The 27,110-nt window shown below is 47.7% G+C and overlaps 1 protein-coding gene and 1 pseudogene across 3 annotated transcripts in view; one reads left to right on the forward strand and one right to left on the reverse strand.

Moving 5' to 3' along the window:
- Positions 1-16,986, reverse strand: part of LOC147100802 (uncharacterized) — a 49,929-nt pseudogene extending 32,943 nt beyond the window's left edge. Inside the window, exons 1-2 of the transcript XR_015073579.1 lie at positions 16,813-16,986; positions 7,949-7,973 (exon numbers count right to left, since the gene is read on the reverse strand). The product of XR_015073579.1 is annotated as an uncharacterized LOC147100802 (transcript). The remainder of the gene's footprint in view (positions 1-7,948; positions 7,974-16,812) is intronic.
- Positions 16,987-24,577: 7,591 nt separating this feature from the next.
- The window catches only part of cenps (centromere protein S), a 46,095-nt gene continuing 43,562 nt past the window's right edge, over positions 24,578-27,110 (forward strand). Inside the window, exon 1 of one of the 2 annotated variants that reach the window (XM_085967435.1) lies at positions 24,578-24,737. In XM_085967435.1, the coding sequence (XP_085823561.1) occupies positions 24,735-24,737 (3 nt within the window). In that variant the 5' untranslated portion in view covers positions 24,578-24,734. Of the gene's footprint in view, positions 24,738-24,865; positions 25,184-27,110 lie in introns of those variants that run through there. The other variant, XM_085967434.1, reaches the window with a different exon arrangement.

Raw genomic sequence — 27,110 nt, forward strand, 5'->3', positions numbered from 1 at the left:
GTAGGGGGCGCAATCGGTCGGGGTCTGGTCCGATTTCCCCATTCTCCACCACGCTGCCGAGTATGCAGAGGCGCGTGGTGTTGTAAACGCACTTGTCCTCGTTGTAGGTGAGGTTGAGTTTTTGTGCGGTTTCCAGGAACCTCTCGAGGTTCGAGTCGTGATCCTGCTGATTGTGGCCGCAGATGGTGACATTGTCGAGGTAGGGGAAGGTTGCCTGCAAGTGGTGGTCATCGACCATGCGGTCCATCTCCCTCTGGAAGACCGAGACCCCATTCGTCACCCCAAAGGGGACTCTGAGGAATTGGTAGAGGCGTCCGTTCGCCTCAAAGGCGGTGTACGGGCGGTCCTCTGGTCTGATAGGGAGCTGGTGGTACGCTGACTTGAGGTCGATGGTGGAGAACACCCGGTATTGGGCGATTTGGTTCACCATTTCTGATATGCGGGGTAGCGGGTAGGCGTCTAGTAGGGTGTACCTGTTGATCGTTTGACTATAGTCGATCACCATCCGTTTCTTCTCGCTACCCCTTACCACTACCACTTGGGCGCGCCACAGGCTGTTGCTGCGTTCAATAATGCGCTCTTTCAGGAGCCTGTCTACCTCGGTCACGATAAACCGCCTGTCCTCCCAGCTGTACCTCCTGCTTTTGGTCGCTATTGGCCGGCAGTTAGGGGTAAGGTTCGCGAATAGCGAAGGCGGCTTTACCTTCAGGGTAGCCAGACCGCACACTGTGAGGGGCGGCTGGGACCCACCGTACTTGAGCGTGATGCTTTGGTGGTTGCACTGGAAATCCAGGCCCAAGATCACGCTCGCACATAGGTTCTTCATGATTAATACTTTAAAATTATCATATACAGTTCCGTTAACGCACAATTGTACCGTGCAGTAACCCAGAATGGTCGATGTCTGGGTTTTGTCAGCCATAGAGATGGTACCCTGAGTAGGGACCACCTTTAGGGAGAGTTGTTGTGCCAGTTCTGGGTGGATAAAGCTCTCTGTGCTTCCACTGTCAATTAAGCATTTAACCCGGCACCCGTTTACCTCAATGTCCACCATTGATCTGGATAGCGGGTGCGGCCTGGTCTGGTCCACTGTGACCGATGCCACTGTAGGGCCCTGATCGATACAAGATGGCGTCCACGCTGTCTGCTCACAAGATGGCGGACCCCACGAGGTCGGGCACGATGGCGTCCAAGATGGCCGCTCCCACGGCGCACACGCGGCGGTGGCGGGTTTTCCGACGGTTGGTTTTCCGGCGGGGTTCCCTCTGCACACCTTCCTGAAGTGCCCCTTCTTACCGCACTTAAAGCAGGTGGTGCCTTTCGCCGGGCACAGGTTTCTGGTGTGCTTTGGCTGCCCGCAGCAGTAGCAGTTGGGTCCCTGACACGTCGCGGCTGTCGTAGGGCTTCTGGGGGGAGAGCGGGGCCCAGCCGGTGTCGGGCTGTCGGGCGGGGAAGATGCCTTCCAAGATGGCGGCGCCCTCGGTGCACACGTGGTGGCGTGGACGGCGCGGGCTGAAGAGTAGGCGTTCGAGTTTCTCTGGGCCACATCCAGGGATCGCGCGGTGTCCGCAGCCTGTTTCAGGTCCAACCCCGTTTTTTCCAGCAGTCTTTGCCGGATGTAAGTGGAGCTGAGGCCTGTGATGAAGGCATCGCGAACAAGCTCGTCAGTGTACACTGCGGCTTTTACATCTCGGCACTTGCAGTCTTTGCCAAGCATTTTCAGGGTGCTTAGGAACTCCTCCACCGATTCCCCAGGTCGCTGTGCGCGGGTAGCGAGCAGGTGCCTAGCATACACCTCATTCGTAGGCTGCTGGTAATGCGCCTTTAAGATGTCGCAGGCAGCCAGGTACGTCTCGGCGTCTTGGATGAGGGGGTAAACCCGGTGGCTTACCCAATTCCGCAGAATTCCGAGTCTCATCCTCGCAGCGTCCGTAGCGTCTTTGACGGCTGCGGAATTGTCCAGGAAGAATTCCATACACTCAAACCAGTGTCCGAAGCGTGCTGATGCGTCCGGAGCATGCTGGTCCAAATCCAAACGTTCGGGTTTCAGGAGTTGATCCATAGTGTTGAAAAATAAGTTAATAAAATTGATGTGCCTCAATAATTCCGAGACTCGAAGTTAGCAGAACAAAACAAGGCTTTTATTAACTTAGAACGTAACACGTAAGCGAGAGAGATGTCTTCCTTCTGGAGGCTGAGGCCAGACTGAGCCAGCCTACAAACGGGGCCAGGTATGGGCGGAGCCCTACACACAGCACATTCCAGCACATTCCAGTATACAATACAGCACATTCCAGTACACAATACAATGAGGTCTGGGGGAAGGGAAATGGCACTGAAACCGATCTCAGTCACAGGCAGTGATGATGATGAATATTTCATCACAGGGTGGAAGGCAGGAGAGATTAAATGACAAAAGGGATGATGGTGCAAAGCAAAAGGAGATGGTAATGGGACAAGTAAAGAAACAAAAGATGAGTCTAGAAGAGGTGTAAATGGGAATGGCAGAATCATCAACAGCTGCTCTGTGAAAAAATAGGGGCTGAGGTTATAGTCTGAAATTGCTGAACTCGACATTGAGTCTGAAAGGCTGTAAAGTGCCTAATCGAAAGATGAGGTGCTCTTCCTTGAACTTCGTTGGAACAGTGTAAGAGGCCGAGGGCGGAGAGGTCAGAGTGGGAGTGGAGAGGAGAATTAAAGTGACAGGCGACCGGAAGCTCGGGGTGATGTTTACAGACTGAACGGAGGTGTTCCATGATCTTAGTGAATGGCGGAGCAGGCTCGAAGGGCCAAATGGCCTATTCCTGCTCCTATTTCTTATGTTCTGCAAAGCGGTCACCCAGTCTGCGTTTGGTCTCCCCAAGGTAGAGGAGACCGCATCGTGAGCAGCGAATGCAGTATACCAAATTGCAAGAAGTACAAGTGAAAGTTAAATGAACGGTGAGCAGATGCAGTAAGAACAGGTCGAATAGAGTTAAGTGGCAGGGCCAGAAGCGCAATTTGAAAAGAGATGTCTTGAGTAGGCTTTGAGAGCAGGGAGGGAGTGGGTACGGTTGAGGTATTTAGGAAGGACGTTTCAGAAGGCCGGGAGGGACATGTGGTTGAAAGAGGTAGCTGCCAGTGGAAGACTAAAAAGGACTCGCCATTCCAGGTGTCATCTCTCTGCAGGCAAACACTCAGCGGACGTCTGCCACTGGAGTGTCAGTAACTCCACAGGCAATCCCGCAACGAGTCTTGATTTAATCACGGTGATGATGTTGAAAGGAGGAAGAGGATGTAAGGCCCAATGTATTTTCAGCTTAAGAAGAAGAGAGGAAAGTTCAGAGGAGCAATGACGTCTGAGTCATGAAGGGTTTTGATAGAGCAAATAAGGAGAAACTGTTTGTGTGCAGTTTTGGTCACCTTATCTGAGGAAGGATGTTCTTGCCATGGAGGGAGTGCAGCGAAGATTCACCAGACTGATACCTGGGATGGCAGGAATGACGTATGAGGAGAGATTGGGTCGATTGGGCTTATACTCGCTAGAGTTTAGAAGAATGAGAGGGGATCTCATTGAAACTTATAAAATTCTAACAGGACTAGACAGACTAGATGCAGGAAGGATGTTCCCGATGGCGGGGGAGTCCAGAACCAGGGGTCACAGTCTAAGGATAAGGGGTAAGCCATTTAGGACTGAGATGAGGAGGAATTTCTTCACCCAGAGAGTGGTGAACCTGTGGGATTCTCTACCACAGAAGGCAGTTGAGGCAATTCATTAAATATATTCAAGAAGGAGTTAGATATATTTCTTAAGGCTAAAGGGCTCAAGGGATATGGGGAGAAAGCAGGGACAGGGTACTGAATTTGGATGATCAGCCATGATCTCATTGAATGGCAGAACAAGCTCGAGGGGCCGAATGGCCTACTCCTGCTCCTATCTTCTATGTTTCTATGTTTCCAGTGGCAGGAGGGTCGGTAACCAGAGGACACAGATTTAAGGTAATTGGCAAAAGAACCAGAGAGGCAAGATGAGGAGAATTTGTTTTCCGCATCGAGTTGTTGTGATCTGGAACGCGCGGCCTGAAAGGGCGGTGGGAGCAGATTCAATAGTAACTTTCAAAAGGGGAATTGGATAAATACTTGAAGGGGAAAAATTTGCAGGGCTGTGGGGAAAGAGCGGGGGGAGAGTGGGACTAATTGGGTAGCTCTTTCAAAGAGCCGGCACAGGCACGATGGGCCGAATGACCTCCTTCTGTGCTGTATCATTCTATGATTCTATAATAGTATTGATAAAATAGAAAGACAAGTAAATTTCTACAGATAGGCTGAAGTGTGTGATGAATTAACACCCTGTTACAGGTTAGACTGGAGTACCTAATGTTCTCATTCTGGCTGACTGTCCTCAACCATCACTAAATAAGTAGCTAAGGAGATTGCTACATTTTCAATTCAATTATACAGTAATGAATGAGAAGCAATGTATGCACTGGGGCAATGTTGAAATCTAATACTGCCATTGTTTCCTGTAAGCCAGCCATTGATCTGTAAGTTAAAATCATTTACTATTTGGATTTTATTTTAGAAGTCCAAACTTCTAAATAACGTTCAGACTTTAAACCTGAAATGATGCAAAGTGTTAGAATTGGTTTACGGAGAACATGATTCAAATTAAAAATCGGTGCAAAGACAGTGACTTGAAAATTTGACGTTATATATTCAATACAGTGAAGCTGACTATCGGATTAATCACAGTCAGTCTCTGTCAACCAGAAAGGCTCACATCCCTGCAAAGTAGACTTGCATCCTTTTTTAAACCAATTATCTAACGCCTTCACTTCCCAAATGCGTTGACTACTGCTCGAGATTGGTTCCGTAGCCTTCAATGGTCCTCACCCAAGCGACCGATCTTCATGTGTCGGCCTAGACTGTGAGTGTTAGCCGGCTACTCGACTGTGAAGGGCATCACTGCCCAGCCCTAGCCTGCTCTCACCCTGATGTCCTCACATGCACACCTTCTAATACGGATCATGGGATAGCAAACAGTCGCAGAACATCGGCTGTCTTCCCCACTCCCCGCGCCATGTGTGCTGAGGTCAATTGGAGCATCCCAACTATTGCCCTGGCTGTGGTGAGTTAAATGAGCACAGGCTAGGAGGAAGCAAACCTGAGACTTTCTGGTCTGTATGGCAATTAGTGCCTTTAGCCAGTAGGCCATCGGGGGAGCTGAATGTCTTGCTTCACTGAGAGTGTTTGGAATTCTTGTGATTTTTAGCCTGGTTCACTGGAGCTATGAACATACACAACACTGTCCTGCTTTCAGAATCCAATAGTTACTTTCAGTTCTAAAAGTCTCGGAGCTAGAAAGATGCAGAAAGAAAAGTGCAATGAAGGCTGATTCTTGGTAGCAGGGAGTCTGAGATATGAGGAGACACTTGGGGGGGGGGGAAATTCGGTTGCTTTGCGCCTCCCGTTAACGCCCCGAGGGGACGCAAAGCAACTAGCACCCGGGCGCGGCGCCATTGACGCCTCCCGTGAAATTCAGCAGGAGGTTAGCGGCGGCGGTAGCGCCCCGTGGCACTGCTCCTCCGGCGATGTCATCATCACCGTGCGCAACACCCCGTTCGCGCCCCAGCCGCAAACTTGGCTCGCGCCCCCTGACCTACCGCCGGACGCGGTGTCCAACAGGGTCAGGGCGGCGTTTTTGCGGCCGGAGCGGTAATAATTAAAGGGCAGGTGCCGGGCGGCCATTTTTTTGGGGCTGCCTGCCAGCACCCGCCCCCTCTGGCCTCCCGCTGCGGGGTGCCGGCTGGGCTCTTTTCCTGGCACCCCGCTCCCCGGTGGTCCAGCAGGGCCCCGGTGCATGCTGCGCTAGGCCCCTCCCCTTTAATCAGGGGAGGGAGGCCTGCAGTACCGCGGCGTTACGTGTCTGCGCGCAGGCCGCTGCTGCTCGTAGCGCCGCGATATTCAATGGGAGCGCCCCAAGAGGGAGGGGGAGCGCTTCCAGTAGCATCCCGCCTCCTGCTTGGGGCGCTACCATTGAATTTTGGGCACAGGGGTGCTAACGTTTTTGGGACGCGAAGTTAACGCCCCAAAGGTGGCGCGAGTTAATTTCCCCCCCTTGGGGTTTTCAGCCTGGAATGGAGGTATCTCAGCGATGATCTTATAGAGCTGTAATCGGTGATAAGTGGTATGGAAACGGTTAATCTGGAATACCACTTTAAATTAAACTGTGTGAGTAGGACACGGGGACACAGGTTCAAACTAATAAAATGTAACATTTGAGCTGACATCAGGAGGTTTTTCTTCATACTGAGAGTGAGCAACACTTGGAATGGACTTCTGGCAGAGTGATGGAGGCGAAAACCCTGGAATCATTCGAGACCTAATTCGATGCATCATGGGCGAAGTGTAGGGGTCTTCTGGACGGATAAAAGGAACTCACATTTATATAGCACCTTTCATGGCCAGAAGAAGCTTTGACCACGCTCGATCAGCTCCGATGGACGGGTCACATTGTCCGCATGCCCGATACGAGACTCCCAAAACAAGCGCTCTACTCGGAGCGCCGACCCGGCAAGAGAGCCCCAGGTGGGCAGAGGAAACGCTTCAAGGACACCCTCAAAGCCTCCTTGGAAAATGTGCAACATCCCCACCGACACCTGGGAATCCCTGGCCCAAGACCAGAGCACAAAGTGGAGGAGAAGCATCCGGGAAGGCGCCGAACACCTCGAGTCTCTTCGCCGGGAGCAAGCGTAAGCCAAGCGCGAACAGCGCAAGGAGTGCACGTCAACCCAAGCACTCCACCCACCCGCCCCTTCAACCACCGTCTGCCCCACCTGTGACAGAGTCTGTAGGTCCTGCATTGGACTCATCAGTCACCTGAGAACTCATTTTTAGTGTGGCAGCGAGTCATCCTCGGTTCCGAGGGACTGCCTAAGAAGAGGACGTCCCAAAGGTCTTCACAGCCAATTAAGTACTTTCGAGGGGTATTGGTGTTGTAACATGGGGAAACACAGCAGCCAATTTGCACACGGGAAGGCCCCACGAGCAGCAATGAGATAAGTGACCAGATCATCTCTTTTAGTGCAGTTGGTTGAGGGATAAAGATGGGCCAGGACACCGGGAGAACTCCCCCGCTCTTCTTCAAACAATGTCACGGGATCTTTTACATCCACCTGAGATGGTTTGACATCTCATCCGAAAGACAGCAAGCCCAACAGTGCAGCACTACTCATAGAAACATAGATATAGGAGCAGGAGTAGGCCATTCAGCCCCTCTAGCCTGCTCCACCATTCAATGCGATCATGGCTGATCATCCAAATTCAGTACCTGGTCCCTGCTTTCTCCCATACCCCTTGATCCCTTTAGCCTTAAGAAATATATCCAACTCCTTCTTGAATATATTTAATGAATTGGCCTCTACTGCCTTCTGTGGTAGAGAATTCCACAGGTTCACCACTCTCTGGGTGAAAAAATTCCTCCTCATCTCTGTCCTAAATGGCCTACCCCTTATCCTTAGACTGTGACCCCTGGATTATGTCTTGACAAAGGGTTTGACCCGAAACGTTGACTCTATTTTCTCTCCACGGATGTTGCCTGGCCTGCTGAGTTTGTCCAGCATTTTCTTTTGTTATCCTGGATTATGTGCTCAGATTTTTGGAGCGTGGCAAGAGTGCTGCCTCTGAGCCACGCCTATTGTGCTAAGAGGGGCTGAATGGCTCTCCTCCTCCATAGATACCTTGGCGAATATGGCGTCCTCAGAATGTGCCCAAGTTATAGCAGGCCAGCCTTTCTGGTGACCTACCCTCACCTGATGTCTGCTTTCTGGTATCTGCAAGTTTCACAGCACAAAAAAAAATAGTTTTTTTTTTGGTCTCATCGACCACTATTAAAAAATGCAAAGCAAAAAAGCAAAACAAAACACATATAAACTCAACCGATAGTTTCAGAAATAAATGGTTCTTTTACCTGGGGGACATTTTTGCAGAGGAACCTGAAAAATACAAAGAAAAATGACACAAATTACGACTTCAGACGGTGACACAGTGAATGAAAAGGAAGAGAAAATATTAACGTTTTTTTCCTTTGAAAAAAAAAAGCATTCTTCAGGTGACTGAGAACATTCAGGGTACAAATGATGCTTTAAGTAAAATATTGATGCTGTTGGGTCCATGCCAGCCACCATTGCCAGGAACCTCCCCAATGACAAGCCTGTAGGAGTGGCCGCAGTCTTGTCTTCAGTTGGACTCATTCAGTGATTAAGGCCCCATCCCAACTTGTCTTTCAGTTTGTGAGAAAGTAAACCGTTCTGGAAAAGAATTAGTGGGTGTTGGACCTCGAGGTTTGCCTGATCATTCATGTGAGGAATCTTTGACAGGGTTAGCCCCTGAATTAGCTGCAGATCTGTTTCTATTTGATTTGTTGCATTTCCCAGGAGAGGGGTTGGTGGGGGAAGGGTTGGTTGGTGCATGAGGAGGAAATAAGCCGAAGGATGGGCCTGATGGCCTTTTTCTTGCCCAGTAAAGCCTATCTCTTTGACCAAACCTTTGGTCATCCGCCCTAATCCCGCCTCATGTAGCTCCATGCTAAATTTGTTTGATAACCGCTCCCGTGAAGCGCCTTGGGACGTTTTACTACGTTGTTGCTGTTGTTGGCACAATCATCCGCCCACCTGTGAGTGAACCACCAGTGGGAACAGTCTGCTGCCCTGCATGTGAGGAAATGGGCCCAAGCCACGTACCTTTCCAGTAGATCTGCTGAGCTTAGTCCCAGCAACAGAAACAACTGTATTAAGGGTTTCTTCCTGACAATAGCCAATCCGCAAATTATTGACTGTTAGATATTACAATATACAGGAAACTCTTTATTATCCAGCACCAACGGGACCGGCGTGGTGCCAGTTTATCAAAAAGTCCGGATTACAGAGAGGTATAGTTTAAAAGGTACACAGCAACAAATCCAGGCTTCCCTGTTGCTTAGCAACATGTGCAGGAACTCCAGCCACAGACCAAGCATCCCTGTTGCTTAGCAACAAGTGCACGAACCCCAGTTACACGGCCACAGATCCAGGAACTGCCACTAATATGAAGTAAAACTTACCTGAACCTACTCCTGAATTTTGCCGGTTAACAGAGATTTCCAGTTAAAAGAGAGTTTCCTATTAGTAAACATTTCCTTCTAAATGCTAGAGGGCACTGTGGTATGCTAATATTAAGACAGATAACAAGCTTTAGATTTTAACTTCATCGATAAATAGAAACGGAAAGGCAGTAGCGTGTCCTTATTAAGATGATTTGGTAACAACAGATGAGCAGTTCTATATACAATCTGGAGCTTTACCGCATCAATGATTGTTTTGACACTCAGCCTCTCTCTTGGATAGAAAACCCAGTAAAGAAAGAAGGAACTTGTATTTATTTCGCACCTTATCACATCCTGAGGACCTCCCAAAACGCTTCATATCAATGAATTTATTCACTGTTTAAACAGAAACATTCAAATAATACAATGAGACATACACAAAAAAAAAGTGGGTGTTGAAGTTGCTACCAATGCTTTACAACACTTCCATTGTAAAGGGGATGCTGGTGGCAAGTCTGCCTCTTTAATATTAAGGACTAGCAAGCTTTACATCGGAACAACAACTTGTATTTATACAACAACAGAAAACGCTGGATAAACTCAGCAGGCCAGGCAACATCCGTGGAGAGAGAAATAGAGTCAACGTTTCAGGTCAAAACCCTTCTACAGAACTGAGAAAAAATGAGGTGCTGTCCCTCATCTTCCGATTAGGCACTTTACAGCCTTCCGGACTCAATATCGAGTTCAACAATTTCAGATCATAACCTCGGCCCCTATTGTATTTTTATATTGTTTATCCACACTTTTGGTTTGTGCCTTTTTCTTTTTTCTCTCTCCCACATGGCAACTGTCTCTCATTCTGCCAGCGCATTTCACACTTCATCTAGAGCTATCCTTTGTTTCTTTACCTGTCCTATTACCATCTCGCCTCGCCTTGAATATCTCTTAATGTCTCTTCTTTCATCCCCTCCCCCATTTCCCAGCCCCCAAACTGCCTTTTAATCTGTTTCATTTCCTGCCTTTTTTTCTCCGTTCTGTAGAAGGGTTTCGACCCGAAACGTTGACTCTGTTTCTCTCTCCACAGATGTTGCCCTGGCCTGCTGAGTTTTTCCAGCGTTTTCTGTTGTTGTTTCGGATTTCCAGCATCCGCAGTATTTTGCTATCGTACTTGTATTTATACAGTGCCTTTAACGCAGTAAAACGTCCCAAGGCGCTTCACAGGAGCGAGCACCAAACAAAATTTAACACCGAGCCGCATAAAGTGATTTTAGGACAGGTGACCAAAAGCTTGGTCAAAGAGGTAGGTTTTAAGGAGCGTCTTAAAGGAGGAAAGAGAGGTAGCGAGGCGGAGAGGTTTAGGGACGCAATTCCAGAGCTTAGGACCCAGGCAGCTGAAGGCACGGCCGCCAATGGTGGAGCGATTAAAATAAGGGGCGCTCAAGAGGCCAGCTTTCAACCATGACTGGTGTAAAATTTTCACAAGTCTTTTCAAATTGAGAACCCAGGTGAAGGCCAGCGCCCCATTGTACAGGACACCACCAAGTGTGATCAGAGTAGTGGAAAGGCAAGCGAAGAAATAGTGATTAGTGTGACGTCAAGTTTGATGTTCTGAGATCTTGGAAAAGAATGAATTAGAGCAGGAAACATTGCAATGAGAACCGATTTCAACGCAGTACGGCTGCGGGGAAGAGGAGGTGGTGCATACGACAGCACATTTGGAGCTCAGGATAAACAGAAGAGAAAAAAAAATCTAAGAGACGAGAACGGTTGCAGTGGAGAGTCAAAGGTTGGAGGTTGGAAGCTGAAGGTGAGAGGGATCACATATCTTTTTCTTTGTGTACTGGGACAGGAGTGTGAGAGCAATGATGGGACAGTCTCTCCCAAAATGGAAGCAGTATTGGAACTCTTGAATAAACTCAGGCTTTATAGAGAGTTAAAAGCTGCTGTGAGGAAGAGAAGATCTGTCTATAGTTATTTTGGCCAATGTGAGGGTGATATTGCCAAGATTGTTTTTTTAACCTCATATGCACGTCCTCATATTCCATCATTTGCGTAAGTTGGGCTAGAACTGTGATGGTGCACACAGCATTTTGTACATTACATACATTCCTAAAGGAAAGAAAATCACAGCTATTTCAGAAACATTTGCTTCAAGCAATCTTCTCTTCCTCACAGTAGCTTTTAACTCTCTATAAAGCCTGAGTTTATCCAAGAGTTCAATACTGCTTCCATTTTGAGTTCTGACGAAGGGTCATCGACCTGAAACGTTAACTCTGTTTCTCTCTCCGCAGAAGCTGCCCCCGACCTGCTGAGTGTTTCTAGCATTTTCTGTTTTTATTTCAGATTTCCCGCATCAGCAGTATTCTGCTTTCGCTTAAAGTAAATCCTTGCTTTTAGGCCTATTCCGGTGACTCAGCGAGGCCAATAGAGCCACCAGTGCTGCTGCCCAAACATGTTGCTGCATCATTGAGTGGGTGGGACATGGGTTTCCCCCTTCAGTTCCCGAAACAATGAGTTTCTGCACTCGGTTTGGCCGTCTGAGAAGGTGGCCACGAGCAGATAAAGCACTGCCCACAGGAGGAAGGCACAATCGTGGAGGCAACATCAACTCATTTCAATATTTATCTGGCACATGCTGTGCTGGAAGCTCCACAAGGATAGGGGTCAGACCATTGGGCACCCGCAGCCAGTGAAGTAACTGGGGTTACCGTGGCATAGTGGTTTTTTCTTTCTTTATTCGTTCCTGGGATCCGGGCGTAAAATGCTTTTTAAAGTTTCTCTTTAAAAGAACATTTGAAATAGGAGCAGGAGTAGGCCATTTGCCCCTACGAGCATGCTCTGCCATTCAATAAGATCATGGCTGATCTTTTAACTCATCTCCACTTTCCTACACTTGATTCCCTTAATATTCAAAAATCTATCGATCTCAGTCTTGAATATACTCAATGACTGAGCCTCCACAGCCCTCTGGGGTAGAGAATTCCAAAGATTCACCACCCTCTGAGTGAAGAAATTTCTCCTCATCTGTCTTAAATGGCTGTCCCCTAAAAATAAGCATAAAAATAATTGTTAATGTATTCTAAGAACTCTCAAATTTATTATCCTCTACTTTTTTTTATTTTAAGGTTGAATGTCTCCCTGAGTCAGAAGGTTGTGGGTTCAAGTTCCACTCCAGAGACTTGAGCACAAAAATCTAGGCTGACACTCCAGTGCAGTACTGAGGGAGTGCTGCACTGTCAAAGGTGCCGTCTTTCAGATGAGACGGTAAACTGAGGTCCTGTCTGCTCTCTCAGGTGGATGTAAAAGATCCTGTGACACTATTTCGAAGAAGAGCAGGGGAGTTATCCCCGGTGTCCTGGCCAATATTTATCCCTCAATCAACATCACTAAAACAGATTATCAGGTCATTATCACATTGCTGTTTGTGGGAGCTTGCTGTGCGCAAAAATGGCTGCCGTGTTTCCTACATTACAACAGTGACTACACTTCAAAAAGTACTTCATTGGCTGTAAAGCGCTTTGGGACATCTGGTGGCCGTGAAAGGCGCTGTAGAAATTTCCTTTTTTTTTCCAGTCCTCAAAGAAAAGCCGTATCACAAGAATATGTATAGATGAGGGAAGGTATTTGGCTCATCTGTCCATATCTCCAGCATCTCAGTTTTACAGACTTGGTCAGACCCCATCTGGAGTACTGCATTCAGTCTTGGGCACTGCACCTCAGGAAAGATATATTGGCTTTGGAAGCAGTATAGAGCAGATTCATCACAATGATACCAGGGCCTAAAGGGTTAAATTATGAGACTGGGTTGCATAAACTTGGCTCGTATTCCCTTGAGTTTAGAAGTTTGAGGGTACATTAGAAGCTCCATTTTAAGTCAAACTAAAACTGCAGGACAAGCAGACGTAAATTAAACTGTTAATAAGCAGGTTTCCGACTGACATCAAGAAGTACTTCTTTGTGCAAAATGCAATTAGTACCTGGAGTGGTCTTCCAGATAGGCTAGTGGAAGCAGAAATGAGGGCCGCGATTTACCCTATCTCAGCGAGTCCATGGCGGGCGATGTCGGTGTTGGGTCTCGGCCTCGCAGATGGCTCCACCCTGGTCTCCGAAATGACTTTCCGATGATTGGGCTCGTTCAGCCCGCCCAGCGAGTTTCCCAGCCAATTGAAGGAAGCGGGTCTGATGACGTCATTTATGACGCGTCATCAGCCGGTTCCCTTAAAGGGACCACGCCCAAATTTATTTTGACATTTGTGCTGTCAGTGTTCTACAGCATTGAGGGGTTGCAAACACTGACAAGCACTGCACAGAGGTGTACGGCTGCACCCAGGCTCTCCCATGACTCCCTCCACATGCTTATAGGAGGACCAGGCTGCAGTGGCGCTCAGTCAATCTTGAAATGTTACTGTTTCCACACTCAAAGCCACACTCAACCTCATCCTGCTGTGCCACTCATCACATCCCCATCCCTACCCTACCCTACTCCTGCACATCCTTACTCACACCAACTTACCTTGCACCTCCACCCATCCCTCTCTACCTACATTATCACATAGCCATCTCACTAGCCACTCCTCACACTCACCCTCATCCCAGGGTAATCATACCAACTAACAACACACAAGGGTAGGCTCTTGGGTGTTTTAGCCAATGTTCATGTAAAGTTTCTGTTAATGTGCTGTCAAACATTGACATCTTTATTTTCAACATTTTGCATTCTTGGACAGATTTGTGTGCAGCTTTGGAAGTGGCTTAGTGAGTTACAGTGAATGGTGAGACATAATGATACCTCCCACCCCCCAATGGTGATGAGTGTGAAAGGAATGGCTTGGGCATTGTAGGGATGCTTTATGGTGTTAGTGTGGGGTGGTGCCAACCTGGCGCATCATGTGGCAGCCAGGGTGTGCAGCATCAAGTGAAGTAAATCTGGCCATGGTGAGGCCATCCCTGGCCTCCCGGGCAGCAATGTGCTCAGGTGCTGATGCCCTGTGTCCTGTGCAGCGTCAGTTGATTGCGGAGAAGGTTGGTGTTGTTGTTGGTGCTGCTGGTGTGCCTGGTGCTGCTGGTGTTGGGGCTGATCGTGGTGGGATTCTGAGGACCAAGGTAAGAGAGTTTCAAGGGCTGATGGAATAGATGGCAGGTGAAGTAGAGATTACAGAAGTGATCTGTCAATGGTGGGTGAGGTAATGCGGTCAGGCTGGATGGAGACTTGTGTAAGGATTTGCAGCACCCTGAATCTGTAGTGGAAATGCAGTTTAGAGAAGCTAGTGGTTAAGGGAACATATCTCAATCAGCTGGGAGCTTTGACCTGACATTTGAAGCTGTCAACTCATCAGCTGATTCAATGGCGAGTGACCTCCCGCCTCAGCTTCACAGACGAGGTCGAGACACAGCAGGAAACTGGTGGACAACCTGTCAAATCCAAAAAGCTGGGAAAAAACCATTGCTAAGTGGCTGTAAACAAGCCAGTAATGATTCTAGCCCAGTATGCGCGTTTTGACAGCAGGTTCCCGACCCGCTGTCATTCATTTAAAATTTAACAGCTGTCCCGCCACCCATCCTGTCCGCTGAACGCAGGCAAAATTCCGGCCATAGAAACATAAGCACAGGAGTAGGCTAGGCAGCCCCTCGAGGTATTTAAAATGATTAAAGGATTTGATTGGGTAGATATAGAGAAACTATTTCCTCTGGTGGGGGAATCCAAAATAAGGGGGGAGTGCACAATCTTAAAATTAGGGCTAAGCCATTTGGGAGTGAAATCAGGAAGCACCTTTTCACGTAAAGGTTAGTGGAAATCTGGAACTCACTCCCCCAAAAGGCTGTGGATGCTGCGTCAATTGAAATTTTCCAGACTGACACCAACATTTTTTGTTAGGTAAGGGTATCAAGGGATATGGAACAATGGCAGCTAAATGAAGTTGAGATACAGATCAGCCATGATCTAACTGAATGGCAGAGTCTCGAAGGGCTGCATAGCCTACTCCTGTCTTGTGTTTCTATGTTTCTGCTTCCACTAGCCTATCTGGAAGACCACTCCAAGTACTAATTACTCTTTGCACAAAGAAGTACTTCCTGATATCAATCGGAACTTTCTTATTAACAGCTTACATTACGTCTGCTTGTCCTGCAGTTTTGGTTTAACTTAAAATAGAGCTTCTAATTTACCTTTTCTATAGTGCTTGCAGGGATCTCTCGCTATGCCTCCTTTCAAGGATGAAGAGTCCAAGTTTTTCTAGTTTTTCCTCATTATTCAGTTCTATAGCACCTTGTATGTTAATCAAAAACGGAAAATAACTGGAAAAGCATCAGATCTCAGCCAGCATCTGAAAGAGAAAGTTAGGCTAATGCTTAGGGTGTGACCCTTCATCAGAAAGGATCCAACTTGAAACATTTACCTATCCTCCTCTTTCAGATGCTGACAAACCGGCTGCGTATTTAAAGTATTTTCAGTTTCTATTCCAAATTTCCAGTATTGTTTATTTTCATGTTTCCAATTTTCAGGTTTTTCTTTGTATCTCAGCTGCATTGCAAATTGTACATTTAAAGCTTTTAAAAGAATAATTTGACAGCGGACAACATACTTTTTGTATTGCGATAAAATTGGGATGAGAAATGAATCTGTTAGCTATGACTAACTGAAATGATTGAAATACTTAATCAATTACCTCACCAAACTCATTCATGTGTGTACAGCACATTCCTGTTAAGTATATAACTAAATTGCCACAACTTTGTATGTGCTTATCATGACAGCCCATTTGTGACTAGAAATTCCTCTAACTTTACAGTTATTATACAGGCAAAGTCTTGTACCCACTATGACTATGGGACAAGTGCAACACATACCGGAATTTCTGGCCAAAGTGAAGATTAGATGTAAAGGAGGCTGTAGTGTACAATATTTTCCCCTACCTTGCTCATATGTGCCAACTACTTCCAGTTAGTATTGATTCATTCAAATGCAAGTTATATAGATTTATTTCAGAAAATAATATTTGGGATACAGTATGAGAGTAATTTGAGACATGATATGTGTAGTAAGTGTAGCATGCTTGGAAGAACAGGTGACGTTGTTGGACCTATGGTTCCCAAAACTCTCTACCACTGGGGGTTTTGCTCGCCTCGTGTCTGGGTCTGTTGTAGACTCATTGATAGAGATTGATTGCTGTGATTAGTCAACAACTCCATTATCATTGTACAGTAGCATAGTGGTTATGTTACTGGACCAGTTAATCGAGGAGCCTGGACTGATGATCTGGAGACATGAGTTCAAATTCCCACCACGGCAGCTGGGGAACTTAAATTCAGTTCATTAAATAAAAATAAAAAGCTAGTATCAGCAATGGTGACCATGAAACTACTGGATTGTCATAAAAACACATCTGGTTCACTAATGTCTTTTAGGGAAGGAAATCTGCCGGTCTGGCCTATATCTATACGAATGAAAAAAAAACACATGGTATCATGCGACTGCCAGGATTGTGGAAGGCAAACTAAAAGGATCTTGTTTTTTTTTTGGTCTAGCAATTCCTACATTCCAGTATCCCAAAGATAAATATATAATGGAACAGATACCACCAAGCAACATGCATACCCAAAACTATCAAAGTAGTAACACCCTTCTAATAGTAACGCCTTAAAATTAAATTTCTTGATGATTAAATTCTTACTGTTAATGTTACCTACTACTGTAAGTAGTATCAATTAGTGAAGACCATGGAGAAAACTTGGCTAAGAAAAATATTACTTACTTGTCGTTTAAAGAGTTGATGCTGAGGAGCGAATTTGGATAGTCCAGATGTTACCATTAAGTCCATAACTATTAAGATCCAAAAAATTGTTATCACTGACTTTCTTTTGAAACACAGCATGATTTAAAAGACCTGTGTGAATAAACTCTGCTGCAGAAACTTGATTAGCCTGGTTGCTATAGATCTGCACTTTGCTGATAAAGGCAAGATCTGTGTTACTTTTTGCAAACAAAAAGGAAGTCAAAGCCATCTACTGATGAGATCTAACCTTTACAACACTTGTCAGTACATCTACATTCATGTGTCATTTCAACATGTCATTTTTTATATATTGTATTATAAAGGCTACTATGAATGTAATTTTATTTAACATATATGCAATTATTGAAAAATGACAGCGAAATTCCTGTTCTTGTCAAATTGAGATTCCCATAAAATAACAATAAATTTGCTCTGACATTTTTTCAGAGGAAATTCAAAAGGAACCAACTTGCAACATGATTTCTAAGAAAAGCTGATTCACTTTTACAGTTTTGTGCAGCTTAGACTTGCATTGTGTGTGTAGAGAAATCTTTGAATACTTGCACGTAACAGGTGTGACGAGAGAATAACAAAGTGCAAGTGTGCATTTGTTGGGGTAAAATAGTGACTCTAGGCTGGAGTTTGTACATTTATAGAAAGTAAAGAATACACAGCCACGAAACGGACCTGGCACAGCACCCTGATGGTTCATCTGCTGTGCTTGGGTTGCAGCAGCTGTCGGTCTAAGTGCCAGCTTCCCGATGCATGAAGATTAATTGTCATATTATGTCTATTGATACACGGGGGTTGATTCAGTGATTTCTGCAAAAATTGCACATTCTTTGAAATGTTAAGTGCAGATCTATTTTAAGAAGGAACGTACAGATATAGCAGGCATTGCATTATAGGCAACAACAACTTGTATTTATATAGCGCCTTTAACGTAGTAAAACATCCCAAGGCGCTTCACGGCAGTGTTATAAAACAAAATTTGACACCGAGCCACATAAGGAGATATTAGGGCAGGTGAAAGAGGTAGGTTTTAAGGGGCATCTTAAAGGAGGAAAGAGAGGTAGCGAGGCGGAGAGGTTTAGGCAGGGAATTCCAGAGCTTAGGGCCCAGACAGCTGAAGGCACGGCCACCAACGGTGGAGCGATTATAATCAGGGATGTGCAAGAGGCCAGAATTAGAGGAGTGCAGAGATCTCGGAGGGTTGAAGGACTGAAGGAGATTACAGAGATAGGGAGGGGCGAGGCCATGGAGGGATTTAAAAACAAGGATGAGAATTTTAAAATCGAAGAGTTGCTGGACCGGGAGCCAATGTAGGTCAGTGAGCACAGGGGTGATGGGTGAACGAGACTTACTGCGAGTTAGGATACAGGCAACAGAATTTTGGATGAGCGTTTATGGAGACTGGAAAATGGGAGGCCCACCAGGACAGCACAGGAATAGTCAAGTCTAGAGGTAACAAAGGCATGGATGAGGGTTTCAGCAGCAGATGAGCTGAGGCAGGTATGTATGGTAACGGGGCAGAGCATGCTATTCATGGGAGTAGCATAATAAGATGAGGACCACAGGACCTTTTATAGAGGGACATATTTACAGATTTCAGAAAATGTCCTCTCAATTAATAATTGGCTCACCTTTCTTCCTGGCTGCACATTGCACATAGAGTGTTATTAGCACATTAACATTCTGACAAGGCTTGCACCAAATCTTAACCATATACTGTAGAATGCACTTGCACCATTACACGAAAATTGGTTCCTGCATGTGATGTGGGTGTAATTTAGGTGATGTGAAGTGAGGAGTAGTGAGTAGTTTGGGGGGGGGGGGAGTTGAGGATTTGGGGGGTGTAGTGAAGAGTTAGGGAGTGGGAAGTAACATTTTAAGTGACTATTTGGGACAGTTGGAGTTGTTGAGTAGCTGGGTTGGCAGTGGGAATTGGGAAGGAAAAGCATGGGCAGGGCAAGAGTGGTGAGAGATGGCAGCGGAGAGTGCAAAGTTGGGAAAGCATGGGTGCTCAGGCAGGGGACGGTGATGGACGGCAGAAGGGACGTTGAAGAGGGAAAGGCACGAACGATTGAGGTTACTTGGGCCTGAGAGCAATAAGAGGCGGTAAGAGGGAGTGGGAAGCACTGAGCGGAGGAAAGATGGAGTGGGGGCGGGGGGGAGAGGAGGTGGGGGAGAATGGTATGGGATGGGTATAAAGGTTGCAAGCCTTAAATGATTCAATTTCTTCCTCAGAAGTTTTCTAAAGGATTAAAGAAATACTTGCATTTATATAGCACCTTTCACAAACTCTGGACACATCCCAAAGCACTTTACAGCCAATGAAGTACTATTTTGAAGTGTAGTCACTGTTGTAATGCAGGAAACACAGCAGCCAATTTGCGCACAGCAAGCTCCCACAAACAGCAATGCGATAATGACCAGATCATCTGCTTTAGTGATGTTGATTGAGGGATGAATATTGGCCCCAGGACACCGGGGAGAACTCCCCTGCTCTTCGAAATAGTGCCATGGGATCTTTTACATCCACCGGAGAGAGCAGACGGGGCCTAGGTTTAACATCCCATCTGAAAGACGGCACCTCTGACAATGCAGCGCTCCCTCAGCACTGCACTGGGAGTATCAGCCTAGATTTTTGTAGATCATAAAACCAAATAACAAATATAGCAAAGCTCCTAAAAGCAATGATAGAAAGGTCAAGTGGATATACGAGACAAAATTGCCTAAAAACATAAAAGGTAGTAAAATGTTTTTTCTAGGAATACATTAGTCGTAAGAGGATAGCCAAGGTAGGGGTAGGGTTGGTAAGAGGTGAAGGAAGCAAGTTTGTGGTGGAGTGAGGAAGTAGCCGAGATCTAAATACTTTGCTTTTGTTTTCAGAGGATATTGGGAATGTCGAGGTCGGCTTTGAACCGAAAGAAGTTACTCAGAATTACATCTTAGGACCTCAGGTCACATCACAGATGCATACTTCTCTTGTATTGGCTTGCCAACCCTCCAATGCCGCGAGCACCCCAGGAGAAAAACCATAGGAGTAATCAAAAATTGTGTTTATAAAAAAAAAATTATTTGAACACTTTTGTTCATTATTGATAAAAAATATTGGACATTGAGGGGGGGAAGACTAAAGATAAAGAGGAAGTACTTAAAAGGTTAGCCGTACTCAAAAAGTAGAAAAGTCACCCATTCCGGATGGGATGCATCCTAGGTTACTGAGGGAAGTAAGGGTGGAAATTGCAGAGGCTCTGGCCACAATCTTCCAATGCTCCTTAGATATGGGGGTGGTGCCAGAGGACTGGAGGATTGAAAAAAAGGAGGGATAAACCTAGCAATTACTGGCCAATCAGCCTAACGTCAGTGATGGGGCAACTTTTAGAAACAATAATCCAGAACAGAATTAATTGGCACTTGCAAAAACATGGGCTAATAAATGAAAGTCAGCATGGCAAATTGTGTTTCACTAACTTGATTGAGTTCTTTGACGGCGAGGGTTGATGAGGGTAGTGCGGTTGATGTTGTGTATATGGACTCTCAAAAGACGTTTGATAAAGAAACACATAAAAGACTTGTTGGTAAAATTAAAGCCCATGGGATTAAAGGGACAGTGGCAGCGTGGATACAAAATTGGCTAAGGGACAGAAAGCAGAGCGTAGTGGTGAACAATTGTTTTTCAGACTGGAGGGAAGTCTACAGTGGTTTTTCCCAGGGGTCGGTATTAGGACCACTGCTCTTTTTGATATGTATTTAAAGTAAGATTTAAAAATGAGCGTAACAGGGCACGTTTAGTAGAACGCAATTGCGCAGCAAAATTTGTAAAGATGAAATGTACTAATTATCCTATGTTTAATTGCAGAAATGACCATACCCGTTTAGAGAGATGAAACTTACAAAAAGAGACACTGACATAACCCTTTTCTGGAAAAACGAAACTTAGTAGTGGTCAAGAGAGAGAATGACTCGTTTCTCAGAAATCACATGTCCTGATGACTCATTTCCAAGAAATCAGAGGGTCCACAGGCCCCTGCAGTGAAAAGTGAAACTTATGTTATAGGCTACCTTGTATAAGTTAGACACACCTAGTTAGTGATTAATGTATAGACTTTTAAATCGATTGGACCTCTTGTAGTAGGAGGTCTCGGAATATGTGTATAACTGTGTGAACCTCAAGAGATTCGGTGGAGTCGGAGCCTTGTGTTGGGACGCAAGAGCCACAGCTCCCCAGGCCTGAATAAACCGTTTTTACTTCAATTATTGGGTCTGTCTTTCTTACAACAAGCCAGTGTCGTCAACTTTGTATATCACTTAGTCCACACTTTGGGGGCTTACATCAGTATTAATGACCTGGACTTGGGTATACAATTTCAAAGTTTGCAGATGACAAGAAACTTGGAAATGTACTAAACAATGAGGAGGGTAGTAACTGTAGCACCAGCTTTCTGGCCATTTTTATGAATCGTATTTTATATCCAAAACCCCAAGAAAGAACTTTACTGTTGGGCAAGCTTGTGGGAGTGGCTTAGGGAATAGGATTGCAAGCCAGGCTAACCTGACTAAGGTGCGTTCATATGCAAGCGGCCATCTCACACTGACAGGCTGGGTGGAAGGGAACCCAGGCCGATTGACGTTGTCACCATCTAACATGATTACTGGGAACAATACCCCGAGAGGTAACTCAGAGACACTATGCCCTCACATCAATAAAGCACAGTCCCAACCGAAACTGGTGGAAAGCAGGAGATGGCCGGGCCATTGTCTTCCAGGAGATAAGCCAGTTAAGCAAGTTCGGTTTGAGATTGAAACCCATTACCTGCTAATGGGGGCCATCAACTCAGGAAACGACAGACATCCAGTAATCAGCACGCATTGTCTCTCCAGGTGCCAGGCCTGGGAGCGGGGAAACGGAATATAATGTTTCACAAAGATTTCAAAGGTCATAAGTCACTCCAGGCCACAGGGGGGGTACAGACAGATCACCTGAGTCAATACATCGATCAGTATTGGCGGGAGAAAAGGTGATGGGTTTTGGGTATATAAGGAGCCGTTCGGGGGCCTGCTCTCTCTCTCTCTTCTCCTCGGCATCAATCTACAGCGAGTCTCCCGAGTGGGGCTAGGCTCGACGGAACACCGCCAGAAGCTGAGCGCTGCTCTTCATCCCTCATCAACGGACCTCGACTCAAACTGGAACTTGGATACCGTGTCTTCACTACGGAACCAGGAGCGAGACGTACAGGAAGAAGCTGCAAGCAAGACAATGGGTAATCGGGGTGAGCATATTGCCTGCGCTTACACATCCACAAGACCACTTAGCTGTGTGAGGGAGTGATTGTAAGTCCCAACCAAACCTTAGAGGGGTTTAGTGCTGGGGTCCTGTGTCAGTTTATTTCACAGGAGGGTTCTTTTATTAGACCGTGGTAATTTAGCACGGTATGGCTTATATCCTGACGAACTGTATCACAGTGTGGTATGGCAGCTGTAGCTCCTATGATCGGAAAGCCCTGCAGTGGGTAGTCAAAACTGCCCAACGCATTACCGGCACCCGGCTACCGACCATAGAGAACATCTATCAGAAACGCTGTTTACGGAGGTCACTGACCATCATCAAAGACCCTACCCACCCCAGCCACAGTCTGTTCGCCCCCCTGCCATCTGGGAGACGCTACAGATGCATTCGCACCCGAATGACCAGATTTAGGAACAGCTTCTTTCCCAGGGCTGTCATCCTACTGAACTCTCCAAATAAACTCTAAAGCCTGCACATCTGCCAATGCACTTTATTATGGTTATGTTTATGTTTATGTATTACAAGCCAAATGAATGTCGAATGTTAAATGTCTTAATCTAAATGTACACTCTCGGGAGCCACAAGACTACATTTCGTTGTACTGCACTTGTGCACTAACAATGACAATAAAGTTGATTATGATTATGATTGTTGGACAAGCCAGGGTTGCATTGTTTTGTACTGTTGTGAGAGTTATTGTTCATTCCTATTAAACACAATACGGTTGAGCTCAAATGGGTGTCCGAGTCTGATCTGTCCATATAATCCCAATCGTCCAGAACTTGTAGTAAGAGGTGTGTTTTCAGTGCGCCCGAGAAAACCACTTACAGTAACAGACTTCAGAAGGACATAGACAGACTGGTAAAATGGCAGAGATAGACCCGGGGGTGTATATACACAAATCTTTGAAGGTGGCAGGACAAGTTGAGAAGACTGTTAAAAAAGCATATGGGATCCTTGGCTTTATTAATAGTGACATAGAGTACAAATGCAAGGAAGTTATGCTAAACCTTTATACAACACTGGTTAGGCCTCAGCTAGAGTATTGTGTTAAATTCTGGGAAACCACACTTCAGGAAGGATGCCAAGGACTTAGAGAGGGTGCAGAAGAGATTTACGAGAATTGTACCAGGGATGAGACACTTCAGTTACATGGATAGACTGGAGAAGCTGGGGTTGGTCTCCTTAGAGCAGAGAAGGTTAAGTGGAAATTTGATTGAGGTGTTCAAAATCATGTTTCCAGTGGCAGAAGGGACGGTAACCAGAGGTTATAAATTTATGGTGATTGGCAAAAGAACCAGAGGCGACATGAGGAAAAAAAATTAAAGCAGCGAGTTGTTGTGATCTGGAATGCGCTGCCTGAAAGGGCGGTGGAAGCAGATTCAATAGTAACTTTCAAAAGAGAATTGGATAAATACTTGAAGGAAAAAAATTATAGGGCTATGGGGAAAGAGCAGGGGAGTGGGACTAATTAGATGGCTCTACCAAACAGCTGGTACAGGCACGATGGGCCTAATGGCCTCCTTCTGCGCTGTATCATTCGATGATTCTATGACATTCAAGAACCATCCAATCAGGTACTGAAGAGTCGATTCGCTTCCCAACTGGCGTGGGAACGGCGGCGTTCCGTGAGGGTGGAAATGTCGGCAACCAATGGCAGGCGTGTAGCGTATTTGGAAGCAAGCCCTGTAATGGCAACTCCAGGAATAAGCCCAACCAGAGTTGGCAACCCTATAGCGCAATGTGAAATGTTTCTTCAGTTTGACTCTTAACCAATCTGTGACACAACCAGCAGTTTTATTTTTCCTCTGGTGAGTAACACATTTGTACAATATGAATGTGTAGGATGAAATGATAGAATGACACAGCGTTATTGTTAATAACAATTGCAAGTGCACAATATACAGGGGTGGAAATTGTGGTCGACCGCTTGCCGCTGGCGGACGCCTCCGAACTGCAAGGAAAACGCCTTCCTGGTTGCTTTGGACCTTTGGACACGTGCACTCCCCGGGCCTGCGTGCCCAAGGGCACCCAAAGGGCACAGGTGGTTCGCAAGCGTCCCTGTGAGTATGTGGGCCAGGCCAGGGACAGAAGGGGGGATTCCCATTAGGCTGATGGCGATTCAATTGATGTACGGAATCACCATCAGCAAAATGGGAATCCCCATAAAAAACCCATTTTCACAACACCTGAAAATAAAAATAAATCATCACGGGTTCAAAATTAATTAAAATACCATTACATTTTTTGTAAAATAGATCTGAACGGGGCAAACATAATCTGAAATAATTTTAAATGTAAGGGGATGTTTAAATGATTAAAAAAATAATATTTTAACATTTATTTAAACCCTTACACTGGTAAAAGATGCCGGCATGCTTGAGGCCTTCCGCGACCGGTGGGTGCTGCGGGGACTGGAGTGCATTATCACCACTGGGAACCATATTTTAATTTAATTTGTTAAGTTTTCTGTAAAGTTTTATTAATTTACAATTTATTAAACCACCCAATCAAAAGAGTACACTGGTAAAAGAAGGCCTTACGCGGGCGCTTTCGATGGCGTAAGCAGTCATTGGCCTGGTAAAATCCGGGCCATAATAAATCATGTATGGTAATTATATTTGTGAAGAAGTCTTTTAAGAAGTTTTAGTGGCGGTATGTTTATAGATTGTCTAGAGATTTGCATATATAATTGTCTTCAGGGTGCTGGATAGATGGAGTGAGTGAGGCGAGTCTAACTGGTTTTGGTGCGGAGTGTCCGCCCTCAGACTCCGTATGGCTGGGTTGGCGGGAAGGTTGAGCGAGCGGGAGACCCGAGAGCGGTAGCGGGAGGCCGGGGCCCGAGGAGAGCGAGCGGCAGTGGGAGGCGGGGGCCCGAGAGCCCGGGTGGAGAGAGCGAGAGCGGGAGCGGGAGGCCGGGGCCCGAGAGCCCGGGGGGAGAGAGCGGGTGGCCGGGGCCCGAGAGCCCGGGTGGAGAGAGCGGGAGGCCGGGGCCCGAGGCCTGAGACCGGGGGGATGGCGGAGCCGGGAGCCGGTGAGCGGTCCGCTCAGACCCAGGTACCCGCCCCACTCCCCACTAACCCGGGCTGGGAAATCACTGACTGGCGCGGCTTGTGTTTAGCTCGATTCCCCCGTATGAGGGAAATGACCCGCAGCGAGGGAGGGATTCGGATCATAAACCGCGGAGACTGAGGACAGACTTCCCCCACCCAAACTCTCTTTCTCTGCCCCCCCCCAACTCTCTCTCTTTCCCCCCCCCCCAAAACTCTCTTCTCCCCCCCCCCCCCCCCAAACTCTCTTCTCCCCCCCCCCCCCCCCCCCCAAACTCTCTTCTCCCCCCCCCCCCCCAAACTCTCTTCTTCCCCCCCCCCCCAAACTCTCTTCTTCCCCCCCCCCCCAAACTCTCTTCTCCCCCCCCCCCAAACTCTCTTCTCCCCCCCCCCCCAAACTCTCTTCTCCCCCCCCCCCAAACTCTCTTCTCCCCCCCCCCCAAACTCTCTTCTCCCGCCCCCCAAACTCTCTTCTCCCCCCCCCCCAAACTCTCTTCTCCCCCCCCCCCCAAACTCTCTTCTTCCCCCCCCCCCAACTCTCTTCTCCCCCCCCCCCCCCAACTCTCTTCTCCCCCCCCCCCCAACTCTCTTCTCCCCCCCCCCCCCAACTCTCTTCTCCCCCCCCCCCCCAACTCTCTTCTCCCCCCCCCCCCAACTCTCTTCTCCCCCCCCCCCCAACTCTCTTCTCCCCCCCCCCCCCCAACTCTCTTCTCCCCCCCCCCCAACTCTCTTCTCCCCCCCCCCCCAACTCTCTTCTCCCCCCCCCCCAACTCTCTTCTCCCCCCCCCCCAACTCTCTTCTCCCCCCCCCCCCCAACTCTCTTCTCCCCCCCCCCCCCAACTCTCTTCTCCCCCCCCAACTCTCTTCTCCCCCCCCAACTCTCTTCTCCCCCCCCCAACTCTCTTCTCCCCCCCCCCCCAACTCTCTTCTCCCCCCCCCCCCCAACTCTCTTCTCCCCCCCCCCCCCAACTCTCTCTCTCCCCCCCCCCCAAACTCTCTCCTCCCCCCCCCCCCAAACTCTCTCCTCCCCCCCCCCCCCCAAACTCTCTCCTCCCCCCCCCCCCCAAACTCTCTTCTCCCCCCCCCCCCCCAAACTCTCTTCTCCCCCCCCCCCCAAACTCTCTTCTCCCCCCCCCCCAAACTCTCTTCTCCCCCCCCCCCCAAACTCTCTTCTCCCCCCCCCCCCAAACTCTCTTCTCCTCCCCCCCCCCAAACTCTCTCCCCCCCCCCAAACTCTCTTCTCCCCCCCCCCCCCCCAAACTCTCTTCTCCCCCCCCCCCCAACTCTCTTCTCCCCCCCCCCCCAACTCTCTTCTCCCCCCCCCCCAACTCTCTTCTCCCCCCCCCCCCCAACTCTCTTCTCCCCCCCCCCCAACTCTCTTCTCCCCCCCCCCCCAACTCTCTTCTCCCCCCCCCAACTCTCTTCTCCCCCCCCCAACTCTCTTCTCCCCCCCCCAACTCTCTTCTCCCCCCCCCAACTCTCTTCTCCCCCCCCCCCAACTCTCTTCTCCCCCCCCCCAACTCTCTTCTCCCCCCCCCAACTCTCTTCTCCCCCCCCCCAACTCTCTTCTCCCCCCCCCCAACTCTCTTCTCCCCCCCCCCAACTCTCTTCTCCCCCCCCCAACTCTCTTCTCCCCCCCCCAACTCTCTTCTCCCCCCCCCCAACTCTCTTCTCCCCCCCCCAACTCTCTTCTCCCCCCCCCGACTCTCTTCTCCCCCCCCGACTCTCTTCTCCCCCCCCGACTCTCTTCTCCCCCCCCGACTCTCTTTCCCCCCCCGACTCTCTTTCCCCCCCCCGACTCTCTTTCCCCCCCCCGACTCTCTTTCCCCCCCCCGACTCTCTTTCCCCCCCCCGACTCTCTTTCCCCCCCCCGACTCTCTTTCCCCCCCCCGACTCTCTCTCCCCCCCTCGCTCTCTCTCCCCCCCTCGCTCTC

This window comes from Somniosus microcephalus, chromosome 25 (assembly GCF_052327205.1).
Source record: "Somniosus microcephalus isolate GS21.2 chromosome 25, FLI_Smic_1.0, whole genome shotgun sequence".
In the NCBI taxonomy this organism is placed as follows: domain Eukaryota; kingdom Metazoa; phylum Chordata; class Chondrichthyes; order Squaliformes; family Somniosidae; genus Somniosus; species Somniosus microcephalus.